Below are 23,393 nucleotides of genomic sequence, written 5' to 3' on the forward strand. Positions count from 1 at the left end.
ATTCGAAATGCCATTTGATATGAATATTAAGATAAAAACATTACTAGAATAGCTGTTTAATAAAATGAAGTATTGAAACCTATTCAAGGAATCAGCTAACATAAATTAATTATTATTAAAAATGCAATAAAAGCACAATAACAAATTATATTTAATACGGAAAAACGTAAAACATAATTTAATGGGGCCCAGCATGGTCAAACGTGTTAAAGTGTGCGACTCCTAATCTGAGGGTCGCGGGTTCGCATCCCCGTCGCGCCAAACATGCTCGCCCTTTCAGCCGTGGGGGTGTCATAATGTTACGGTCAATCCCACTATTCGTTGGTAAAAGAGTAGCTCAAGAGTTAGCGGTGGGCGGTGATGACTAGCTGCCTTCCTCTAGTCTTACACTGCTAAATTAGGGACGGCTAGCGCAGATAGCCCTCGAGTAGCTTTTTGCGAATTTCAAAAACAAACAAACATAATTTAATAAATTACACTATTAGAAGTGTTCTATTAAATCACTGCTTAATGAAGTTTGTTTGTTCTGAATTTGACGGAAGGATACAGGAGGGCTATCTGCACTAGCCGTCCCTAATTTAGCAGTGTAAGACTAGAGGGAAAGCCGCTAGTCGTCACCACCCACCGCAAACTCTTTACTACTCTTTTACCAACGAATTGTGGGATTGACCGTCACATAATAACGCCCTCACGGTTGAAATGGCGACCGTGTTTGGTGTGATAGGGATTCGGACTCACGACCCTAAGATTACAAGTCTAGCGCCTTAACCACTTTGGTGTTCTGATATAAACATGCACCAAGATTAGTGTAATATATATTAAGTTGATTAAATGGTTTGTGTTTTTGATACAGAGAAAGTCTTTTTCTCTAACGTTACTTTCAATACATAAAATATATTTAATACCCAAAATGTTATACACCTGTTTTCACGCTTTAATGTTTACTAAAACACTTTTATTTTTAAATAACTTAAATGTTCAGGAATAGCGCGGAAGAAAACATATTTTTTAGATAAAAACTAATTTGTTTTGTTTTCTAAACTTTGTAATGCTAGCTCAACAAATCTTTCCCGAGGCCAAAAGAACAATATAAATAATTCGTTTATCTTTGGAATGGAATATGGCCTCAGAAATACTTTTGTGGTAGAAAAATCCGGACTGATTGTTCCACGACATATAAAAGGATACAAAAACAATGCGTTCAGATCGCTGAAACATATCTCTAAACTATCTTAGTAGAGAACCGAAGAGTGAGGATCCACAGACATCAAGAACCATTCCTTTACTCAGGGAAACATAAGAGAGTAATTCTCCACAATCATGAATAACCTTTTCTTTGCTCAGGGGAGCATTCTAGAGTAAGTTACAAGAAATAATTTCGAGTTTATGAACACAAATTTACTTAGTATTCGTATATTAAAATAACACATAATATACTTTTAACAACGTTTTCCAAAGCATGGAGTGTGCCCTTCTAGGGGACACGAGCGATTGGGTTAGAGTCAGTAATGAAACAATGCAAATTTAAGTTTTTAATATATTTTTACAAGTAAAAATAATCTGTAATTACTACAACACATGTACTATTTTAATGTGTATCTGCGCGCAACATTTCATTACTCATTTATAAAAACATAATGAGGGTGCGCGCAAATAACTGCATTTATTAAAAGGGCGCGTAGATGACAAACGTTTGGGAAATGTTGAGTTAAACTATACATGCAAGGATTTATCCAAGTACTTCCTATTTCATTAATTTCTGAAGGGTCCACGAGTATATTTGGAGATATACCGAGAACATCTTTCTCGTATTCTAATCAGTCTATATTACATCAGAACAAAATGTTTCAATTGTTTTTTTTTTAAAGCTATCCGCGCTAGCCGTCCCTAGTTTAGCATTTTAAGTCTAGAGGAAAGGTAGCTAGTCATTACCACCAATGACAAATCTTGGGCTACTCTTTTACCAACGAATAGTAGGATTACCGTCAGATTATAACACTTCCACGGCTGAAAGAGCGGGCATGTTTGGTGTGACAGGTATTCGTACCTGCAACCCTCAGATTATGAATCGAGTGCCTTAACCACCTACTCAAACAATTAAAGCAGGGGTGTGCAACATTTTTCGTCGGTGGGCCATATAACCAACTTCATCAATCAAGCGGGGCCACTTAAAAAACAAGCTTATTCGTGTACATGCACAATAAATTAAAAAAAAATTCTCAAAATGCAAGCAATAATATTTTATATTTTTGCATGAGTGATCATTTTAGTGCGACACTTGAAATTTAGAGTCCTTGCAGAGCTTGTCAATATCAGCTTTGACAGAAGTGGTTGCCACTCTTAACTGACTGGTCAAATGTTCATCAGTCAGCTGACTTCTACATTTGGTTTTGATGAGCTTCATTTTGGAGAAAAATTGCTCACAGCAGTAGGTGCTACCAAAAAGGGAGGCAATTCTTTGTGCATGACGGGACAAATTGGGAAACTTTTCACGTACACAGAGTTTGTAAAAGTCTAGCAAACTGTTTTCAGAGAATTTCCTTTAGTGTCCATGTCAGCCTGCAGTTCAATGAGTTCCATTTGGCAATCATCAGGACTGTCTTCCACTGCCAAATCAAAAGGTTGAGCGAACAATTTCAATCTAATTTCAGTTTGTCTGAAATCTGGAAATCTGTTTGCAAACTCATCACGCAGCTTTTGTACACTGGTTCCATATTTGGTGCAATCCAGATTAGGAAATTCCAGTTTCCTGGTTGCAAGACATGTAAAATGGGTCAATATGGCTCTTCTCAACTGAACCTGGAAAAGTTCCAATTTTTCTCAAAAGCACAAATATGCTCAAACAACTTATTCACAAGTTGACTTTTCCCTTGTAGTTTTAAGTTTAAATCAGACAGATGCTGTGTAATGTCTGTGAGGAATGCTAAGTCATTCAGCCAGTTCTCATTGCTCAAGAAGTCCACATTCTGACGTTTGCTCTCCATGAAGAACTTAATCTCCTCTCGCAGATTTCAGAATCTCTTCAAAGTAGCAGCTCTACTAAGCCAACGTACAGCACAGAAGTACAAAACATCTGAATACTCACTGTCCAGCTCATCTAAAAAGTTTTAAATTGTCGATGATTTAATCCTCGTGTTCGAATATAATTTACGCATTGGACGACATTTTCATGACTTCTGCAAAATCCAGAACTTTGGTGCACAAGCTCTCTTGGTGAATAATGCAATGGCTTACAACTACGTCTTGTGCTCCAATTGCAGTTAGAAATTTCTTGGTGAATCCATTTGTCCTACCTGTCATGGAAGGAGCACCATCTGTTGTAACACCACATAATTTATAAGGATTCAGTTCAAACTTTTCTACAACCTTAAGCACTTGTTCACAAATATCCTGTCCTGTGGTTGTGGAGGAAAGGCTTGCCATATCTAAAACTCTTCGAAAACATCAAAGCCTGCAGTAACAGCTCTGATGAAAATGACAAGTTGGGATGTGTCATTGATATCAGTGCTTTCATCCAAAGCCAGACTGAAAGCTTCACACGAATTCAATCTCTCTTTCAAAGTTTCTTTGATGTCCTCTGAAAGATCTTTTGTCCTGCGTGAGACAGTAAAGCGGGAAAGGCTAGTTTGCTCCACCAAATATTTTTTCTCTGGACATGCATATTCTGTGAATATTGTTAAACAATTTTAATAAATTCTCCATCACTGAAAGGCTTTCCCTTTTCTGCCATACATTCACAAAGCTTAAAACTCAGTTTTGTCACCAGTTCTGAATTTTTCTTGAAAGTGGTAAAAACACCTTGTTGCTTTTCAATGGATGTTTTTAAATGTTCAATTTTGTCCTTTCGTGCCTGACCAACAATTTCATCAAACTGGGAGGAGTGCTTAGTTGCGTAATGTCGCTTAATATTGTACTCTTTCATGACTGCAATTGTAGTTTGACAGACGAGGCAGACAACACCTTGATTATGTGGGACAACAAGATATTTTGTGCACCATTCACTGTTGAATAACCTTCCCTCATCATCAATTTTCGTTTCTTAACTGCTGACATTTTACTAGCCCTGAAATCAAAACAAAAATTATTCTCACGAAAATAGCAAAGTAGAAAAAAACATAGAATTTATTTACACATGGAACCTCTTATGGACAGAAACACATGTTTCTAAATTGGCATCCCGATCATAGCCTTCCGGTACTTAAATTAATTGAGAATAGCAAAATACAGTGTGACCTCGCCTATTCGCGGTTCGCCATTCGCGGCCCCGCATATTCGCGGGTTATGCGCGAACTGCGTTTTGTAGGTCACAGAGACTGAAAGGGCTTTTCGAGGAGATTTCTGTTGTATTTACTCAATCAAGCCGTTTTATCAATTGTCGTCTTCACCAAACAAGATTGACTGCTATTGGCTGACTGCCTCAGCTTCCCCAACAACGCAAACGGCAAAGCACAGCCCGGTAACGCACGGTACAATTTAGTGAAATACATAACAGTATGCAATATTGCTACATTATTACTGCATCAATGAGTATAAGTATCATTAGTGTTTGGGAAGCATTTCATATAGTATATAATCGCATACATATACGTTTTAAAACTGCGTCCAATATTCGCGGTTTTTCGCTATTCGCGTTAGGGTAAAGAACGTAACCCCCGCGAATAACGAGGTCACACTGTACATAGAATCAGATGCATTTGAAAGCAAAAATTTTAATAAATTCAGTAAAGTCACAACAATATGCTAAATAATAATCAATTTACCTTCAATCTCTTGTAGTAACTGTAAAAGGTAATAAAATTTTCACCAATAATGAATGACGGACAGCAGAGGTTAGGGAAAATTGTCGCCAGCGGGCGAAGGCGAGGTTCAGGACATGACGTTGAGTCGTAGACAATAGTGCTAGTGCACGTCACCTATTCATGCCCTAAGGAGGCCGACCAATCGAATTCGGCCTGCTCCTCTCTAGCAAAGATAATTTTAGAAGTTTGTCGAGTCGAAGCCTGGGAATCCCGTAGGATCGATGCTTTTAAAAATATTCCATTTGCGTTGGATTACAGATCAGGCCACATGGTTAGATTACAACAACTAGGGCCACACTAAATGGCTTGGCGGGCCGGGTTGTGGCCCGCGGGCCGCCTGTTGCACACCCCTGAATTAAAGGGTTTTTGAATTAAAAGTGTTAAGACTAACAATTTTGGTGTTTCTTTTCACAGGTAGCTTAAAGTGTAATTCATACTTCAGACAATTTAGTCCAATATATTTTATATTAAGGTTTACTTTAACGAATTATTGTATATTTTCTTATGCAGATAAAATATAATATTAATACAAAACTGTAACTTTTTTATGTAGATTTAAAGCTAATTGTTTTCTCAATTTTGAGGTCCTAAAATTACGTCTTTTTAAAGAGAAGGAAGCCTTATTTGTCATGAGCGATGTTTCAACATTTTACTTCAAACTGTGGTATCTAACCATTTGTAGTACTACGTAATAACTAGACTATCTGACAAGTTCTGGTGCTGCTGGGTAACTAAAGTATCTAACTAGTTGTAGTGCTGTTTAATAACTAGATTATCTGACAAGTTCTGGTGCTGCTGGGTAACTAAAGTATCTAACTAGTTGTAGTGCTGTTTAATAACTAGACTATCTGACAAGTTCTGGTGCTGTCAGGTAACTAAAGTATCTTAATAGTTGTAGTGCTGTTTAATAACTAGATTATCTGACAAGTTCTGGTGCTGCTACGTAACTAAAGTATCTTAATAGTTGTAGTGCTGTTTAATAACTAGATTATCTGACAAGTTCTGGTGCTGCTAGGTAACTAAAGTATCTATGATAACTAGTTGCAGTACTACGTAATAACTAGACTATCTGACAAGTTCTGGTGCTGCTACGTAACTAAAGTACCTATGATAACTGGTTGCAGTACTACGTAATAACTAGACTATCTGACAAGTTCTGGTGCTGCTAGATAACTAAAGTATCTACTAGTTGTGGAACTACATAATAACTAGGGTATCTGACAAGTTCTAGTGTTGCTAGGTAACTAAAGCTTGATAACATAGGTATTTAAAAAGTTCTATTACCGATGGGTAATGTAAGTATTCAACAAATAAGAATTCTACTTTTCTTTTGGTTAGTAATTGTTTTTTTGGGCCATGTGCTCATAAGGTTCTGCTCAGATTGAATATGTTAATACCGCTATAAGCTCTTTTAGCCAATGATTTTGTTGGTTAATGTTAAGCGTAAAAATACACATTCGTCTATCTGTGCTTTGCCCATCTCTGATATCGAAACCTGGTTTTTTTTGTTTTGCATTATAGCCTTGAAACTTGTCTTTATCTCAGCGGTGTGGGAGGGGCTATTGAACATCTTTGTTGGTTTGCTTTAGTGAAATCTACACGGCATGTACTAGAACTCCAAATGTTATTGGTATAAGCCTTGGAAAGTTAGCGCTGATCCAAAGAAGGACTAATTGACTCCAGGGAATGTCTAACGAAACATATTATTTTGCAATGCAAACAACGTTAAGAGTTTAAGTCGGTGTTGATTTAAAGATTCTGTTTAAGTATTTTTCATGTTTCTTTTAAGCCTTCCACCTTGACACTAAGTAATGAATAATTATGAATATTTTAACAGACAAATGTAAATGTAAATATGATACAAATAATGTCGCCATTGTTATAATAAAAAATTATTATACGTTGTACGTGATGCCGACTGTCCTTATGCCGTTGAACAATTAATTTAACGATGGATACGCCTGTTAAAACAACAAAAAATGATATTTGCACGAGAAAACAGATTTCTGGAAACCCCTCTCCATTTTCTGCACTCGGAAGATCCGATTGGTAGTGTCAAACTGCACGTGGGTAATTGACGACCTCCAAGTCGAAACTGACTAGACTGATCGATCATGTGACTTGAATAACTCGTATTCTCACCTGTTTTACTTCTGTCTCAGTTGTTTGAGTTTTCTCTGTTGGAAAGACTGATTATACTCCATACGATGAAATTCAACTTTGTTGTACTCACTCTCCTGTTTCTATTGGTAAGTTTTTGTTTTTTTCATAAGAAAACAAATGTTTGGTCACAATTTACGGATGTAGCTCTGATTTTCATAAAGGCACGATTTTTTTACACTCGAAACAATTTAAAGCGGTCTGGGATGGAGAATAGAGAAAGAAAGGAGTGGACAGAAGAGGGTAATGAAACTAACTGTGCATTATGTACACTCAAAATTAAAGTAAATATTATCCTAGTTTTATATTTTATATATTTATTTAAATAAATAAAGTAAAACGTCATATTTTAATAAATAATACAGATGAAACAAAATAAAAGGAACAGAATTATTTGTAAGATTTTACAGTAAATTTTACAGTAAATTTGTTTGTTTACAGAATCAATCATCAACTATCTTTCGTTTTTAGAATTACTATCAACAACGTTTAAAATCTTCAAGGTCTAAAAGGAAATTTGCAATTTTGTATTGGATGTTTATTGTTAAACACAAAGTTACACAATGAACTATTTATGTTGTGGTCACAACGGGTATCGAAACCCGATTTGTAGCGTTATCAGCTTTCAAATCTACAGTTGAGCCAGTGGGGAGCACAGTTTGAGGTGTGTGTGTGTTTTATTATAGCAAACCGCAGTAAGCTATCTACTGAGTCCACTGAGTGGAATCGAACCCCTGATTTTAGCGGTAAGTCTACGGATTTACAACGCTAAATTTACAGTTATCTTTCCTCGCTTGTTTGATATAAATATTAATACTGTAATTCTGGATCATGCGTGGTCTATAATGATTAGCGTACGTGGCTGTGGATCGAAAGGTCCGAGGTTCTAGTCCACGATAAGCCGGTGAACATGCTTGGAAACTACAGTTGTGTGTGTGTTATAAAAGGGACAGTCACTTTCGCTACACAGCTAGATGGGCGCTTTTGACTGATTTCTCGTCCTCTAGTCAGCAGATCTAATTGAGGAACGAACTATGTTTAAGCTTTGGATTCCTCGACCTGGCTGTTTAAATCATGACTTACATAAGTTTTCGACAAGGTTGCAGATGCGAAATAGTTGACAGGTATATTTTAAAAAACAACACTTACAACTTTCTTGGACTTTTGTAAATACCTGCTTCCTTTTAGAACTGCATTATGTAGTAGTCAAGAAACGTTTCATCATGGTAAGGTGGTCAGGGCACTTGACTTGCAATCTGAGATCGCAGGTTCGAATCCCCGTTACATCAAACATGCTGGTCTTTGCAGCCGTGGGAGTGTTATATTGTAACGGTTAGTTCTATTGTACCTGCATGGCCAAGAGAGTTGAGGCGTGCGGATCGTAATCTGAGGGTCGAGGGTTCGCATCTCCGTCGCGCCAAACATGCCCCTTTCAGCTGTGGGTGTGTTATAATGTGACGGTCAATCCCACTATTCGTTGGTAAAAGAGTAGCCCAAGAGTTGGCGGTGGGTGGTGATGACTAGCTGTCTTCCCTCTAGTCTTACACTGCTAAATTAGGGACGGCTAGCACATATAGCCCTCGAGTAGCTTTGTGCGAAATTCAAAAACAAACAAACAATCTATTGTACCTTGATAAAAGAGTAGCCCAAGAGTTGGCGGTGGGTGGTAATGACTGTTTACCTTCTCTCTAGTTATTCACTGTTAAATTAGGGACGGGTACAGCGAAATTCAAATGAGACCAAATTTTTTCTCTTAAATTGATCACCGTTAGTATGTAAAGTCTAGCTTATTGCATTTTAGTTGTTTGACTTTCAAGTTTTTAGTTCTTGTGGTATCCTTTAGTTTTGTTTTATTTTTCTGTTTACGTATGAGACATTTCCATGATTAGTTAATATCCGATAGGCATAACTTAACGTAAGTAGTTAAAAGTGTAAAAGTATTTTGTCGCTCTCTGTATTACCTCAATGTCAAATATTCATGCACTGTATTTAACAAAATATTTAGTATTTTAATACTCGGGACTGGCATCGCCTAATGGTTCGCGTGGTGGGCTGAATACTGAAAGGTTCAAGGTTCGAGAAATGATGCCATTTAACAGGTTTCGTACTTTCAGCTGTGTACGCGTTATAAAAGTGACAGTCAGTGCTGTTATTCCGATCGAAGAGCCAAAGAGAGCCCTTACGGCGGCTGCTGCTACTCACTGGTTGCCTTCCCTCTGGTCTCCTAGGGGTTTAACACTTCACTGTTTAACCCACCTTCACATATGTTGAATACGAAAATTTCTGTTCGTTTCTTTTTATTTAATATATCTGTGATATATTTTGTAATGAAATGGAGGAATCGTAGTTTTTGTCCGTTTTTCTTGTTTTAGTTATTAGTATTTGGTTCCTAGTTTATATCCATACTAACATGCTTTTTTAATCAAACGTTATATTAAATCCTGGTGTTTGTTTCTTTGGGACGCAAGTCAAGATGATTTAATTATGAATACAAATGGAAATGCTCTACACCCGACGAATACTTTAGCAGTTTTTGTTTTACTCGATAAAATATTTCAAACGTCTGTTTGTTTTGAATTTTGCGAAAAGCTACTCAAGGGCTATCTGCGCTAGCCGACCCTAATTTAGCAATGTAAGACTAGAGGAAAGACAGCTAGTCATCACCACCCACCGTCAATTCTTGGGCTACTCTTTTACCAACGAATAGTGGGATTGACCGTCAATTTTAACGCCCCCACGGTTGAAAGGGCAAGAATGTTTGGTGTGACGGGGATTCGAACCCGCGACCATCGGATTACGAGTCGAACGCTTAACCAACCTGGCCATACTGGGCATTATATTAAAAAAACATGCATGAAAAGTAAAATAAAACGAATCTGTTGAAACGCCTGAACTTTTACAAAGATAAAAAAACATCATAGTGTGGAGAAAACACACGGCATGCTCGCTTTTCTGACGGTTGCTGGAAATATAAATAATAATAAAAACACACCTAAGCTTCCCATAAATGGACCACATTTCACTTTGCAGCCTTCAAGATAACCTCCTTTATTTTTTTAATACTGACAACATTAACGAGTAAGTGTGTCAGTGGGTGTGGCCTCACGTGTAGGTAGATACCTACAACAAGGTGTAGGAAGACGAACGAGTTTGAGCGACTTAGAACTGAAGGAAAACTCGCTTTGTTAAAAGTGGAGCACGTACTCGAAAGTAAGTGTTCGAAATGGACAATCTGTTTTATTTTTACGGACTTTATGCAGAAAAAGAAAATTAAAATTTACACGTTGACTAATGTCCTACTTGTGGATGTCTGAGAAGCTCCGTATAACTTTGGATGTTTGACTTAAATTGGTTTAGCATAAAAATAAACTCAGGCAAATTAATGAAGTAGTAATATTCATAGGATTACACCAAATGCGAACCATTGTTTTTGTACAATGAAAAACGTCGAGAGCTAAGAGACCGGCCCGGCACGTAATCTGAGGGTAGCGGATTCGAGTCCACGTCGCATCAAACATGCTCGCCCCTTTCAGCAGTGGAGACGTTATAATGTGACGGTCAATCCCACTATTCGTTGGTAAAAGAGTAGCCCAAGAGTTGGCGGTGGGTGGTGATGACTAGTTTCCTTTCCTCTAGCCTTACACTGCTAAATTATGGACGGCTAACGCAGATAGCTCTCGTGTAGCTTCACGCGAAATTCAAAAACAGACAAACAAACAAACTAAGAGAAACCGATTTGTATACGTGGGAGGTAAAATAATTTGTTGAACGCCCACTGTTAACCTCCTTATTCTGCTCAGTTATTTGAGCCGCCCAGCTTTATAAATTGTTCTATTATAATGATACTCTGTCTGTACTGAAAATGCTCCAGTACCTTACTATATTAACGCGCATGCGTGTGCACTTCACTTAAACCAGTGGTTCTTAACCTTTTTCAGTGTTTGCACCCCTTTCAAATCAGTAATCATTTCTCGCACCCCCTGGAAACTTAAATATAAAAAAAGCTAAAAATATAAAGCATACTCTTATGTAAAAATATAGATTTGCTTTAATTATTCATGGGCATCCTCGCACCCCTTGGGAATCATCTTCGCACCCCTAGGGGTGCGGGCACCCCTGGATAAGAACCCCTGTCTTAAACGTATGTAAATATACTTTAGTTAACACTCTGTAAAACGGCCCTGGCATGGCTAGGTAAACTTAGGGTCGCGGATTCGGGTCTACGTCACACCAAACATGCTCGTCCTTCCAGCCATGGGGGAGTTATTATGTTACGGTCAATCCCACTCTTTGTTAGTAAAAGAGTAGCCCAAGAGTTGGCGGTGGGTGCTGATGACTAGTTGTCTTCCTTCTAGTCTTACACTGCTATATTAGGGACGGCTATGGCAGATAGCCCTCGTCTAGCTTTATACGAAATTAAAAAGAAATGAACTTTGTAAAACAACATAATGAAAACTTATCAATTGTTTTGAGAATGTTCTGGAAGAGCATCATGAGTTTATTTATTGATTGTACCAAGTACAATAAAGTTTAGATCTAAATAAACTAAATTTATCTCTTTATCGAATGTAGGCCATAACGTAAAAAACGCTTGACTAATGTTAGGCTCAAGACCCGTATATGTGGATCTTTATCAGTGTTCAATATATCTGAAAAGTGCATATCTGAAAATGGCTTCTCAAACTTTTAGTGGGAAAGACGTGTGTTTCGTACTCAACAATTTGTTTTAGTGCACTCTTGTCCACCTCGTGGAATCAAATCTGGATGTTAGCCTTACAGCTGTTTTACTTTTCGCCAAAGAGATAAGGGCCAAACGTTTAAAACGACTTGAGAAACTACATCTGAATGTTATAGAAAAACAGACATGCCATTATTTATGTATACATATTACACGTTTTGTTCTAAGAATAAACGACTCTAGAAGGGAGGGCACTCGTATTATATTATATTATATTCTACTTCAACACTTGATTATTAACGAACACTCTTGTTATTTTCTGAGCTGTTGTTGCTGATATTTATGTAACCATAGTGTCTGCCTGTGTCGGATGTATCAGAGTTCTTGTATAACTGTATGACAGTGTTATCTACTTGTGAAGGTTGGATCTGAGTTCTTGTTTCTGTATAACTGTATGACAGTGTTATATACTTGTGAAAATTGAATCTGAGTTCTTGTTTCTCTACAACTGTATGATAGTGTTATCTACTTGTGAAGATTGAATTTGAGTTCTTGTTTCTCTATAACTGTATGACAGTGTTATCTACTTGTTAATGTTGGACCTGAGTTCTTGTTTCTGTATTACTGTATGACAGTGTTATCTACTTGCTAATGTTGGACCTGAGTTCTTGTTTCTGTATTACTGTATGACAGTGTTATCTACTTGTTAATGTTGGACCTGAGTTCTTGTTTCTCTATAATTGTATGATAGTGTTATCTACTTGTGAAATGTATGACAGTGTTATCTACTTGTTAATGTTGGACCTGAGTTCTTGTTTCTCTATAACTGTATGACAGTGTTATCTACTTGTGAAAATTGAATCTGAGTTCTTGTTTCTCTATAACTGTATGACAGTGTTATCTACTTGTTAATGTTGAACCTGAGTTCTTGTTTCTCTATAACTGTATGACAGTGTTATCTATATTTCTGAGTTCTTGTTGTTATCTACTTGTTAATGAGTTCTTGTTTCTCTATAACTGTATGACAGTGTTATCTACTTGTTAATGTTGAACCTGAGTTCTTGTTTCTCTATAACTGTGCTTATATTAAAAACCCATTAAACAAATGAGACAAATTTTAGTTTATTTAATGTACCCAGGTGTGTGATGGGAGGAATATGAACATTCTCTCTGAAAACTGACATGTAGACAGCCTGGTCAAGATTGTGAAAGGTCATATCAGCTATGTAATAAACGCTTGCTTTAGACAGTAACTGAAATGTTCATTACACGTCAGATATTCAGTAGCAGAGTTTAATGTAAAGCCGGAAAGACATAGTTTAAATTAACAATTGATCGCACAACTTGTTTCAACTTTTAATGTTATCAGAATTGGTAGGAATGTTTGATATTTCTATATGTGTTAACAGGTGGTTCGGTGGTAAATCTGAGAACATAGTGTTAAACAAATGGCTCAGTGGTAAGTCTGAGAACTTATAATGGTAAACAGGTGGCTCAGCGGTAAGCATAAGAACTTGTGATGTTGAACATGCGGCTCAGTGGTAAATCTGAGAATTTATAATGTTAAACAGGCGGCTCAGCGGTAAGCCTGAGAACTTTTAATGCTGAACAAGTGGCTCAGCGGTAAGAGTGATAACTTACAAATGGTAAATTTCGCGTTAGATCTATGTGCTGATCACAGCATAGTTCGCTTAGTTTGTAGCTTTATGTTTAAACTAACCAGCCAACTATACATTTTTCTACCAATGACCAATTGGTTCGTGTTTGGACGAACTGCGGTGCCGCTAATTATGACCGTTTGGATGGTGGCTGTTTGTGAACGGGAGTTCAGCTCTTATGGTGTTTCTAAGAAACAGATATATTTAAGAGTTATTAGATTCTCTATTTAAACAGATACATTTAAGAGTTATTAGATTCTCTATTTAAACAGATATATTTAAGAGTTATTAGATTCTCTGTTTAAACAGATATATTTAAGAGTTATTAGATTCTCTATTTAAACAGATATATTTAAAAATTATTAGATTCTCTATTTAAACAGATATATTTAAGAGTTATTAGATTCTCTATTTAAACAGATATATTTAAGAGTTATTAGATTCTCTATTTAAACAGATATATTTAAAAGTTATTAGATTCTCCATTTCGAACTTTCTTGATGACACCAAATCAGATGTTATTTTGATGATATCTATTGTCAAGCGGTCATGAAGGACTCGACAAGAAACCACAAAGGTGATGAACTGAACAATAAGATGTCCCGATCTAAGTCTGACGTAAAACATCTATAACCTTGGTAAATTTAGTTGTCAAATGACTAACAAGTAAGGAAGAAGTCGTCATAACGTTGTCTTCAGATCGGCTGAAATATGTTATTTGGGTAAAGAGACAGTATGAGTGCCAGGGCGGTCCATACCCATCACTAAATTTATCTGAAGTTTCAAAATAAACTACTTTAAAATTGTGGTTTAAAAACCTCTGTGAGGACAGATCAGATAACTTGTGTAGCTTTGTGTCTTAAACACAAACAAACAAAACTTTATATTAACGATACAGCCAGATCCTTTGTTGTCGAATGTTAATCAACTGTATTGAGTGAATGGACAGTGTCCTTATTTTAAAGTTTATTTTAGTTATGGTCCTCGTTTGGTTTGATTATAAAATCTTGCTCTTTGATATTCTTAAAAGTATTTTTATACAATCTTAATCATTTTTAAGTTCAATAAGTGTACATATATATATATATATTTATTTATTGAACAAGAGTTTTATAGAAATAGGTATTTAAGAGCATAAAAATATATTTCATTAAACCAATTTATTTCGTTCTTGTGCTAGATACATCTTGTTTATTGCCAAAGATATGGTGGTTCCGGGTCTAGTTATCGGAGGCTGTACTCTAAGCCAAATTATGCATCAGGAGGCTCAAGAGGGAGGCTGTACGGTCAGTCAGAGTACGTATCAAGAGGATTAAGAAGAAGGCTGTATTCTGAGCCAAAGTACGTAACAGGAGTATCAAGAGGGAGGCTGTACGGTCAGTCAGAGTACGTAACAGGAGGCTCAAGAGGGAGGCTGTATTCTGTGCCAAAGTATGTATCAGGAGGCTCAAGAAGGAAGCTATACGGTCAGTCAGAGTACGCATCAAGAGGATCGAGTGGGAGGCTGTATTATAAGCCAAAGTACGTAACAGGAAGATCAAGAGGGAGGCTGTACGGTCAGTCTGAGTACGTAACAGGAAGATCCAGAGGGAGGCTGTACTCTGAGCCAAAGTACGTAACAGGAAGATCCAGAGGGAGGCTGTACTCTGAGTCAAAGTACGTAACAGGAAGATCCAGAGGGAGGCTGTACTCTGAGCCAAAGTACGTAACAGGAAGATCAAGAGGGAAACTGTATTCTGAGCCAAAGTACGTAACAGGAATTTCAAGACACAGAGTATATACACAATCAGATTACGTATCAGCAAAGTCAAGAGGTAAGTTTAACAGCATAAACTAAGAATAAAACCATGTATGTCAACGTATTATCGTACTTACACAGTACTGTATTTAAAATACGTTGTATCGATGTTCTCAAGACGACCTGCTAGGGGCGTTAGGCAATGTACAATGTTAACATGAAGGACAACCTTTCGTACACAGTGTATTTTACCATGAAAACAAATATAAAGTATGATCCCCATGAATACAGGTCTTTGTTTGCAATTGTTACAATATAAATCTAATTAATAGCGCTTCACCACACTAGTGTTACAGTGTTAAAATAAAATCATATACATTTAGCTTCTTTGTTAAATTTTTATTCGTTTAGCGTAGTTCTTTAATTTTTGCGGGGATCTAACCTTGATATTTGCTGTTATTTCTTCTAAGCTTGTTTATTTTTTGTGTTGACGCACAAAACTAACTACTCACTAAGCTATGTGCACTGTGCCGCATCTGGTTTAAAACCCTCAAGATTTTAGTGGGAAACAATAATATATGTCTAGGTTTATTAAATTATATTAATAATTATGTAGGTTTATTAATAATTTATCTTTATATTCATATATTGTGCAGAATCACGAAAGATTTGGGGACATTCAAATAACTGATTCCGTGAAAAATTATTTCAATCTTATATCAACGTGTTCGTGCATCATGTTCGAGTTTCTTCTTAAACTTATAGTATAATTAATAATTCTCAGAATTATTTCACGTTTATCAAGTAACGTGTTAAATTTAATTAATGCAATACGAATCATTCTCGCTATTGTTCTGTTCAACTTGGCAACTCCTTAAGTACAATCCATTACATTTGTTCTTTCATATCCATCCTTTGAAATTAGTGATTAAGAAATATACCGTCCATTACTCAGTTAATAATATTAAAACTGTTCATGAGGAAACACGTTTTAATTAACTGACCAGTGAGCTTATTGGGTTTCAGTTAACAGTGAGCTTATTGACTTTTTAACTAACTGGGACAGAGGTAAGTTTAAAATTTACAACGTTAAGATCAAGGGTTCGATTCCCTGCGGTAGGCACAGCAGGTAGCTTGATGTGACTTTACTATAAGAAAACAAGCTATCTTACTAGTGAGATAATTGGCTTTTTAGTTAACTGACCAAAGCTTTTTGATTTTTTTGTTAACTTACCAATGAGATTATTGATTTTTTCAGTTAACTTACCAATGAGATTTTTTATTTTTGTAGTTATTGAGATTATTGATCATTGATTTTTTTAGTTAACTTATCAATGAGATTTTCGATTTTTTAGTTAATTTACCAATGAGATTATAGATTCTTTTAGTTAACTTATTAATGAGATTTTCGATTTTTTAGTTAATTTACCAATGAGATTGTTGATTTTTTAATTAATTCACCAATGAGATTATTGATTTTTTTAGTTAACTTATCAATGAGATTATTGATTTTTTTAGTTAACTTACCAATGAGATTATAGATTTTTTAGTTAACTTACCAATGAGATTATAGATTTTTTTAGTTAACTAACCAATGAGATTATTTTTTTTACTTAACTAACCAATGAGATTATTGGTTTTTTTACTTAACTAACCAATGTGATTATTGATCTTTTAGTTAACTTACCAATGAGATTATTGTTTTTTTTAGTTAACTAACCAATGAGATTATTGATCTTTTAGTTAACTTACAAATGAACTTATTTATTTCCTTTAGTTAACTGACCAGTCAGCTTATTAATTTTTTTAGGTAACTGACCAGTGATATTTTTGACTTCTTATAGAGAATAGAAACGGTATTACATTACAACGATGACAGCAAGAACTTACAAAAAATTTATAATTAATATTATACTTACAACTCCATCTAAATATCGATCTCGAGGGGATATTAATATTTTTCCTATGCTTAATATTTTTTTTTTTAAGTATCCCTTACCTGCAATCCTGACGAAACCGAGGTTAACTTGTCATTTAACGAACCGTTCCGTGGAGTGATATATGCTGGTAGTAAGGGCAGCCGGTGCAAGATACGTGGTAACGGAAACACAAAGTACAGTCTGCGCGTCCCCTTTAAAGACTGTGGAACTAAACACGTTGTAAGTATGATTTAGCATATAACATCATATGTGTATGCTATGATTAAACATTTCTATTTTAAAATGTTTAGAAGCGTGTATCTTAAAATACACGAAAAAAATGCGCAAAAAAAGACATGCCGAAACAAAAAGTCGAAAATTACATAGTCAATAATGATGTAACAAACAAAATGTAATAAGTATGAGTTTTTTAATGTTATTTTCTTAATTTATATTGATAGTTTGTTTTTAAACAATATATTTAAATGTTATGTATATATTTATATATATTTAATGGTAATAATTTTTTTAGCATTGTGTTTTCGGTTAGATGTTTAATAACAATACATACTATTTAGGATTAAATATGTATTTTTCTTACGGATGATGGTAGCAGTTTTTATCGAACTAAAAACAAAGTTTTATAATTTCAAATATTTGTCTTTTTGAGAGCTGCCAGTCTTTTTGATTAGTCTAAAAGTTGAGCACTAGTGACATCTAGCGACAACTTATTTCTTAAGCTTACCATATCTGTTAAATATAAAACTGCAACTAAAAACAATTTTATTATAAAATATTTTGTTTTTAAACTAGCTTTGCATACTTATACATACAATAGTAACTAAACATGACTAAAGTCATATTAACAGTTTTATTAATTTCACATATTTATGAAACGCAAAAGATCTGAGTTAAAGATGATTAGTTAGAACTAACTATGATAACGACTTCAATCACTTTGTTTTGACTCTCTCGCTGGTAGTCATTTTGATGTAAAATTAATTATTTCCGAAGGAAAAATTAATCATTAAGGGTGTCCAAAGATTAAGCAATCCTTTATCTCGCACGAGATTAGAAATTAAATTCCACGTGACGGTTATCGATCTATTGTAAGCCAAATGGACGGATTCTGTAATCGTAAAAATAAAATAGTTATGATAATGACAAGGCTAGTAAACAAAAGTGAAGGAAAAGGCGTAGCAGATGTCGGTTATTGGAGAAGAAATTAAGTCGAAAACGATTGTCAGCAACGTATCGAAACAAATTGAATGTTTACTAACAGATGGCAGCACATAAATGTTGAAACTTGGGAAGTTGAAATTCGTTTGATGTTATGAGAAATAATTAATGAAGCTGAAGAAGTGTATATAACAGTATATCAACTTAAAGCATGCTTGCTATATCCAGTTCCAACGACGCCTTCTGCCCAATATTCGGGCGCTTCACTCCACCTGAGACACGACAAATACAATTGTGGTTAAGAGGGTATTTTCATATGAAAATTTTCTTTAACAACATGTACGATGCGAACTAGAGCAATTTGGTAAAAAATTGTTTTTAGAAATTTGAATGATATCACTATCTCTCAGAATTAGGGAAGAATTTTAACACGATATTATTTATTTATTTTAGTTTAATTAACCTACTAATAAGTTTATAACAATTTTAGGTTTATTGGTTCTCTAGTATTTTGTGACTTTGGGCATTTTTCACCACTTCTCATCATTCAGAATAATGGCGAACTTACCTTTATCTTCTCTGCTGAGACGTAGCTCCTCTACTGCCTTTACCTTTGTGTTTTAATAATAGATGGCACCACATTGATTGGATGATAAAGAGAAGGAAATTGAGTTATTTATTTGTTATTTCGAATTTTGCGCAAAGCTACACGAGGGTTATCTGCGCTAGCCGTCCCTAATTTAGCAGTGTAAGACATCTAGTCATCACCACCTGCCGTTAACTCTTGGGCTACTCTTTTGCCAATGAATAGTGGAATTGACCATTACATTATAACGCTCTTGTTTGGTGTGTCCGGGATTCGAACCGGCGACCCTCGGATTACGAGTCGAACGCCTTAACCCACCTGGCCATGGCAGGAAATTGCAAATTTAGTACAATTTTTAACTAGCTTAGTCATAATTGTTTTTCTAACAGATAACATCTCAGTGAAGTGCAGAGCTAAGGAACGTAAAGACAATTTACTTGAACATAGTGTTTAGCCAGCTGATTCACTCATATTTCTGAATTTTACGAACAAGAGATTCGCATTAATAGCGTGGGAAATGTCACGAGTACTCGCACTCAGGGAACTTAGTCGTATACTGAGAATAATTCAGAATAATTTTAAGTTTGTAAAAGGTGAAACTAATTGACCTGTTGGTTTTAGATGACAGCTAAAATAAAAAACAGCTCACACTGAATATTTTTTCCCTGGAATCGTATTATTAGCCACGGCATAGCAGCTCATAGAACGGCTCTGAATTTTTTTTAAGTACTAACTTTTAGCTCAAAGCTCTATTTCTTGATTCATTTGAGATCTAATTACAGCAGTGGTTATTCAGGAATCACTCTAGATTTTCGTATTTAATGCAGTTTTGTACTTGAGATACAAATTTGAAGAACGATTTTAATATTCTAACATAAAATAATAGTTTTAGAGCTGTAAGAGTTGTGTGGCGTATTACCATTAAACACTAAATATTTACACATATCGTGCCCAAATAAATCGACAGAGACTCATTAACTAATTACACCTTTATTTCATAGGTAAGTGTAGTAAAGAAAGCACAAGACTTGTAGATTTTTCTTCATTCTGATGCTTTGACTTGCTATTTTTTTCACAATTTCAAAACATTGAACTCTGATTAAGATGTATTTGATCTAGTGTTAATAAACGAAAGGAATCCTGTTAATAAAATACAAAATAATTAACCCTGGCCCGGCATGGCCAGGTGGGTTAAAATGTTCGACTCGTAATCTGAGGGTCGCGGGTTCGAATCCCCATTGTGCCAAACATGTTCGCCCTGTCAGCCATTGGGGCGTTATATGTTTCGGTGAATCCCACTATTCGTTGATAAAAGAGTAGCCCAAGAGTTGACTGGGTGATGATGACTAGGTGTCTTCCCTCTAGTCTTACACTGCTAAATTAGGGACGGCTAACGCAGATAACCCTCGTCTAGCTTTGCGCGAAATTCCAAACAAACTAAACCGCAGATAGCCCTCATGTAGCTTTGCGCGAAGTTCAAACAAAACAAACACTCGGTATATCTTTTTGTGGGAGACATCTGTTTGTTAATTACGATTCTTATAGAACAAAGTTCATGAGTTTTTAGACTGAAATTAATCTTAAACTGCTTTTTAAAGAGTTGGATCCCAGTTGTCTTACATTTAAACTTAGTGTGTTTTTTATCTTCTCCCTATTTCAGTGCCCAGCTGGAAGCTTTTCCAACACACTTACCATCCAATATCACCCAACCTTTGAGCGAGATGGAGACGAGGTTAAGACAATCGTCTGTAAGTTTGGAACAGGCACGTTCAGAGGTTAATATAAATGCAGACCTAAACGTCTTGGCAGAGTTTTTTAAAGACAAATATAGTATGGAAAATTTAGAAAAAGGGTTAATTTGTTTTCGACTGAGGGCTTTTAATGTAGAGTACAAAAACAACCTTAAAATAATTATCTACGTGACAGTATCTGTTAAACCTATTCCAGTGTGTGGCATAATTAGTTTATAACTAACAAAACCAATCATTTTACGTTTTATACATTCTCTACTATTTTATGCAATTTTTTGTATACGTGTAATAAACAAGGTCTATATTAAAAACTGGGGAAAAATCTACGAACAAATGGTTTATTTTGTGATACATAACAACACGGAATAATGTGGGTAGTAACAAGGAACATTATGTGTAATAACAGAATGCATTCAGTGTAAGATATTTTGATATTATGCGTTCAAATGCAAAAATAATTGTATGGTTGACAGGCAAATACAAATAATAATTTGTTTTTTTTATAGTAACACATATAAGTTTAAATTCACGGTAGAATGGAATGTAGCAAAACTATCGTTTGGCGTTTCTTAGGTGTGTGAGATGTCACACAAAACAACTGCTTGCTTTTGCAAAGGGTATATAACAATCCTTTTCAGAGACAAAATATTCACAGATAGATAACAAAGATGTGTTCAGACTGTGGATTAGGAATTTCCGAGACCTGGATGTTCTTGTAATTAATGATATTGAAAAACAGATGAACATGTATCAACTTGGAGACCCAAGATCATTCAGAAACAGACTTGTAACAAGTCTTACCCCAACGATGGTAAGCAGAGTGCAGTGTCTTGTAATAGACGAGAATATACTATACAAGGATCAGTGGCAAAAACGACTACGTATTTGTTTGTCATTAAGCGCAAAGTTATATAAGAGGCTATCTGTGCTGTGCAGACAATGGGTATTGAAACCCAATTCTTAGCATTATAAGCCTTGAGACTCAACATTGAGCCAGTGGCGGCTTTTCTACGTGCAACAGACAACAGTTTGTAATATAATTAAGAGGATTCTCCATTTGGAAACGAGAACAACGGGATATGAGCTAACAAAAACAAGACCTTCAGTCATACCTCCTCAACAACTCAAGTTACTGGAGAATTAAATCGGTATTGATATGAAGGCAACTTGACAGATGTCATAAATTTATGTCATAAAGTTCATAAATCGTCTAATAAACGAAGATATACGGTTTCATCACCTCTGACTCAACAGTTCAATTGCACATTACTCCATATGCAACTTAACCGATATGCCTTCAATCAATACCCATTCAATTCTCCAGTTACTTCAGTTGTTTTCCTTACAAAAGACTCTGTCATATAGATACTAGGATAGAAGGTTATTTTTAGAATGTACAAAAGTCAGATAGAGCATGACCAGACATTATACCACGTGATCGAGAGTCCAAAATCATTTTCTTTATAAAGCATTTAACTTTCTGAGTGCAACATCAATAATCTGGGTAATGCTGTTGTTCAAATGAAGCAATTTCACTGTGTTGAACATTGACATATGTACCTGAGAGAACTGATACTGCTGGTGTGTTAAGTATCGATATTATAACTCCAAAGAGTCTTTTATTGAAACTCGTAGATTATTGACTTACTGTCTCAAGAAATATGCTGTTTATCTAATTCAAAACATTGTCACGAGACTCTAAAGAACGAACTATGGCAATTGTTAAAGTACTGACATGTGGTCTTAAGGGATATGCTGTTGACCTTCTGCAAAACTTTGTTACAAGATACCAAAGAACGCACTGTTAGAATGTTGATATATAACTGATCCTATCTGCGGCAGTATCTTTAGAAATATCGCTGTTTACATATAAGATTCAAATATAAATCAAATATACATTCATTACATTTAAATGACACCAGAGTAACAAATATAAGGAAGATATAACGTATGTAATATTAGAGATAATAGTAGTTAGTAAACTTTCTCCATACTGTGGTGATGGAAACGTAAGATACACACTACAAGAATAAGAGAAATACAGGAACACATAACCTTGTAGTAGCGTAATAAACTACCTTACATTTCCATGGTGAAAGACTATGCACTCCTATAACAGGTCAAATTTAGGGTTACATAATCTTAGAGCAGAAGAATATGGAATACAGAACCTTATAGTCTTTTAACAAACGTCCACGTATTCCTATGACGAAGAAAATATGATACTATGCTCCCTTATATAAAATCAAAAATAGGGTTATATTGCTCTATAAAAGGAGAAGTATAGAAATACATAACCTTATAGAAGCGTAACAAAGGCCTAAATATTTTTATGGTGAAGGAAAGATAACAAGTCAACATAGGAACGCTAAATGTTTGCATATTCTCACGTAAATAGCCTTGAAAATATGGCGTTACACGTAGAACAAACATTCGTGGTAACAGCTAGGAGAGTTCGTGTACATCATAAAAAATATGCTAATATGCCATTTATCACAAGGAATGGTGTTGTACTGTCCTGGGAAAGAAAAAGAGCGATTTAAAGCATTTGTTTTCACACACTCAGTACTATACTTGAAACATCCTTTGCTGCTGTTGTACTCTCACGACCAACATTTCAAAGTTTACGCATTGTTGCTTTATCGTGTGACAGTACAGTTCTTACCAAAGTTCATTAAGATGTTATGTAAATATTGTTTTATCCTCTTAGGCTTAGCTTTTCATAAGAATAACCACTTTTATCGGGTTTTAAACGAGATTTTGTATTTTACATAAGTGGGGATTATAGGCATGTATGACAACTTATATCTATGTGAATAGAACCAAAGAAATGATCTTGGTTTATGGAATAATTACAAGTAACATATCGAAATAGAACTATAAAAACGACTTCAGTTCATAAAATAATGACACCTTAAACGTGAA

The 23,393-nt window shown here is 35.4% G+C and overlaps 1 protein-coding gene across 1 annotated transcript; it reads left to right on the forward strand.

Moving 5' to 3' along the window:
- The first annotated feature begins 6,890 nt into the window (after positions 1 to 6,890).
- LOC143242911 (uncharacterized) lies at positions 6,891 to 20,794 on the forward strand. The gene is made up of 4 exons (XM_076486529.1): positions 6,891 to 7,048; positions 14,476 to 15,109; positions 17,023 to 17,192; positions 20,378 to 20,794. The coding sequence occupies exons 1-4, from the start codon at positions 7,007 to 7,009 to the stop codon at positions 20,495 to 20,497; spliced, it is 966 nt and encodes a 321-aa protein (XP_076342644.1). The 5' UTR covers positions 6,891 to 7,006; the 3' UTR covers positions 20,498 to 20,794.
- The last annotated feature ends 2,599 nt before the right edge of the window (positions 20,795 to 23,393 follow it).

This window comes from Tachypleus tridentatus, chromosome 2 (genome assembly GCF_004210375.1).
Source record: "Tachypleus tridentatus isolate NWPU-2018 chromosome 2, ASM421037v1, whole genome shotgun sequence".
NCBI classification, from domain to species: Eukaryota; Metazoa; Arthropoda; class Merostomata; order Xiphosura; family Limulidae; genus Tachypleus; species Tachypleus tridentatus.

What these genes read in the sequence shown, in the direction of transcription:
- LOC143242911 (XM_076486529.1), top strand. Translation starts at nt 7,007, where the DNA reads ATGAAATTCAACTTTGTTGTACTCACTCTCCTGTTTCTATTG. An exon ending in TCACTCTCCTGTTTCTATTG is followed by an intron (nt 7,049 to 14,475) that starts GTAAGTTTTTGT and finishes TTCTTGTGCTAG; the next exon opens with ATACATCTTGTTTATTGCCA. An exon ending in CGTATCAGCAAAGTCAAGAG is followed by an intron (nt 15,110 to 17,022) that starts GTAAGTTTAACA and finishes TTTTTTTTTAAG; the next exon opens with TATCCCTTACCTGCAATCCT.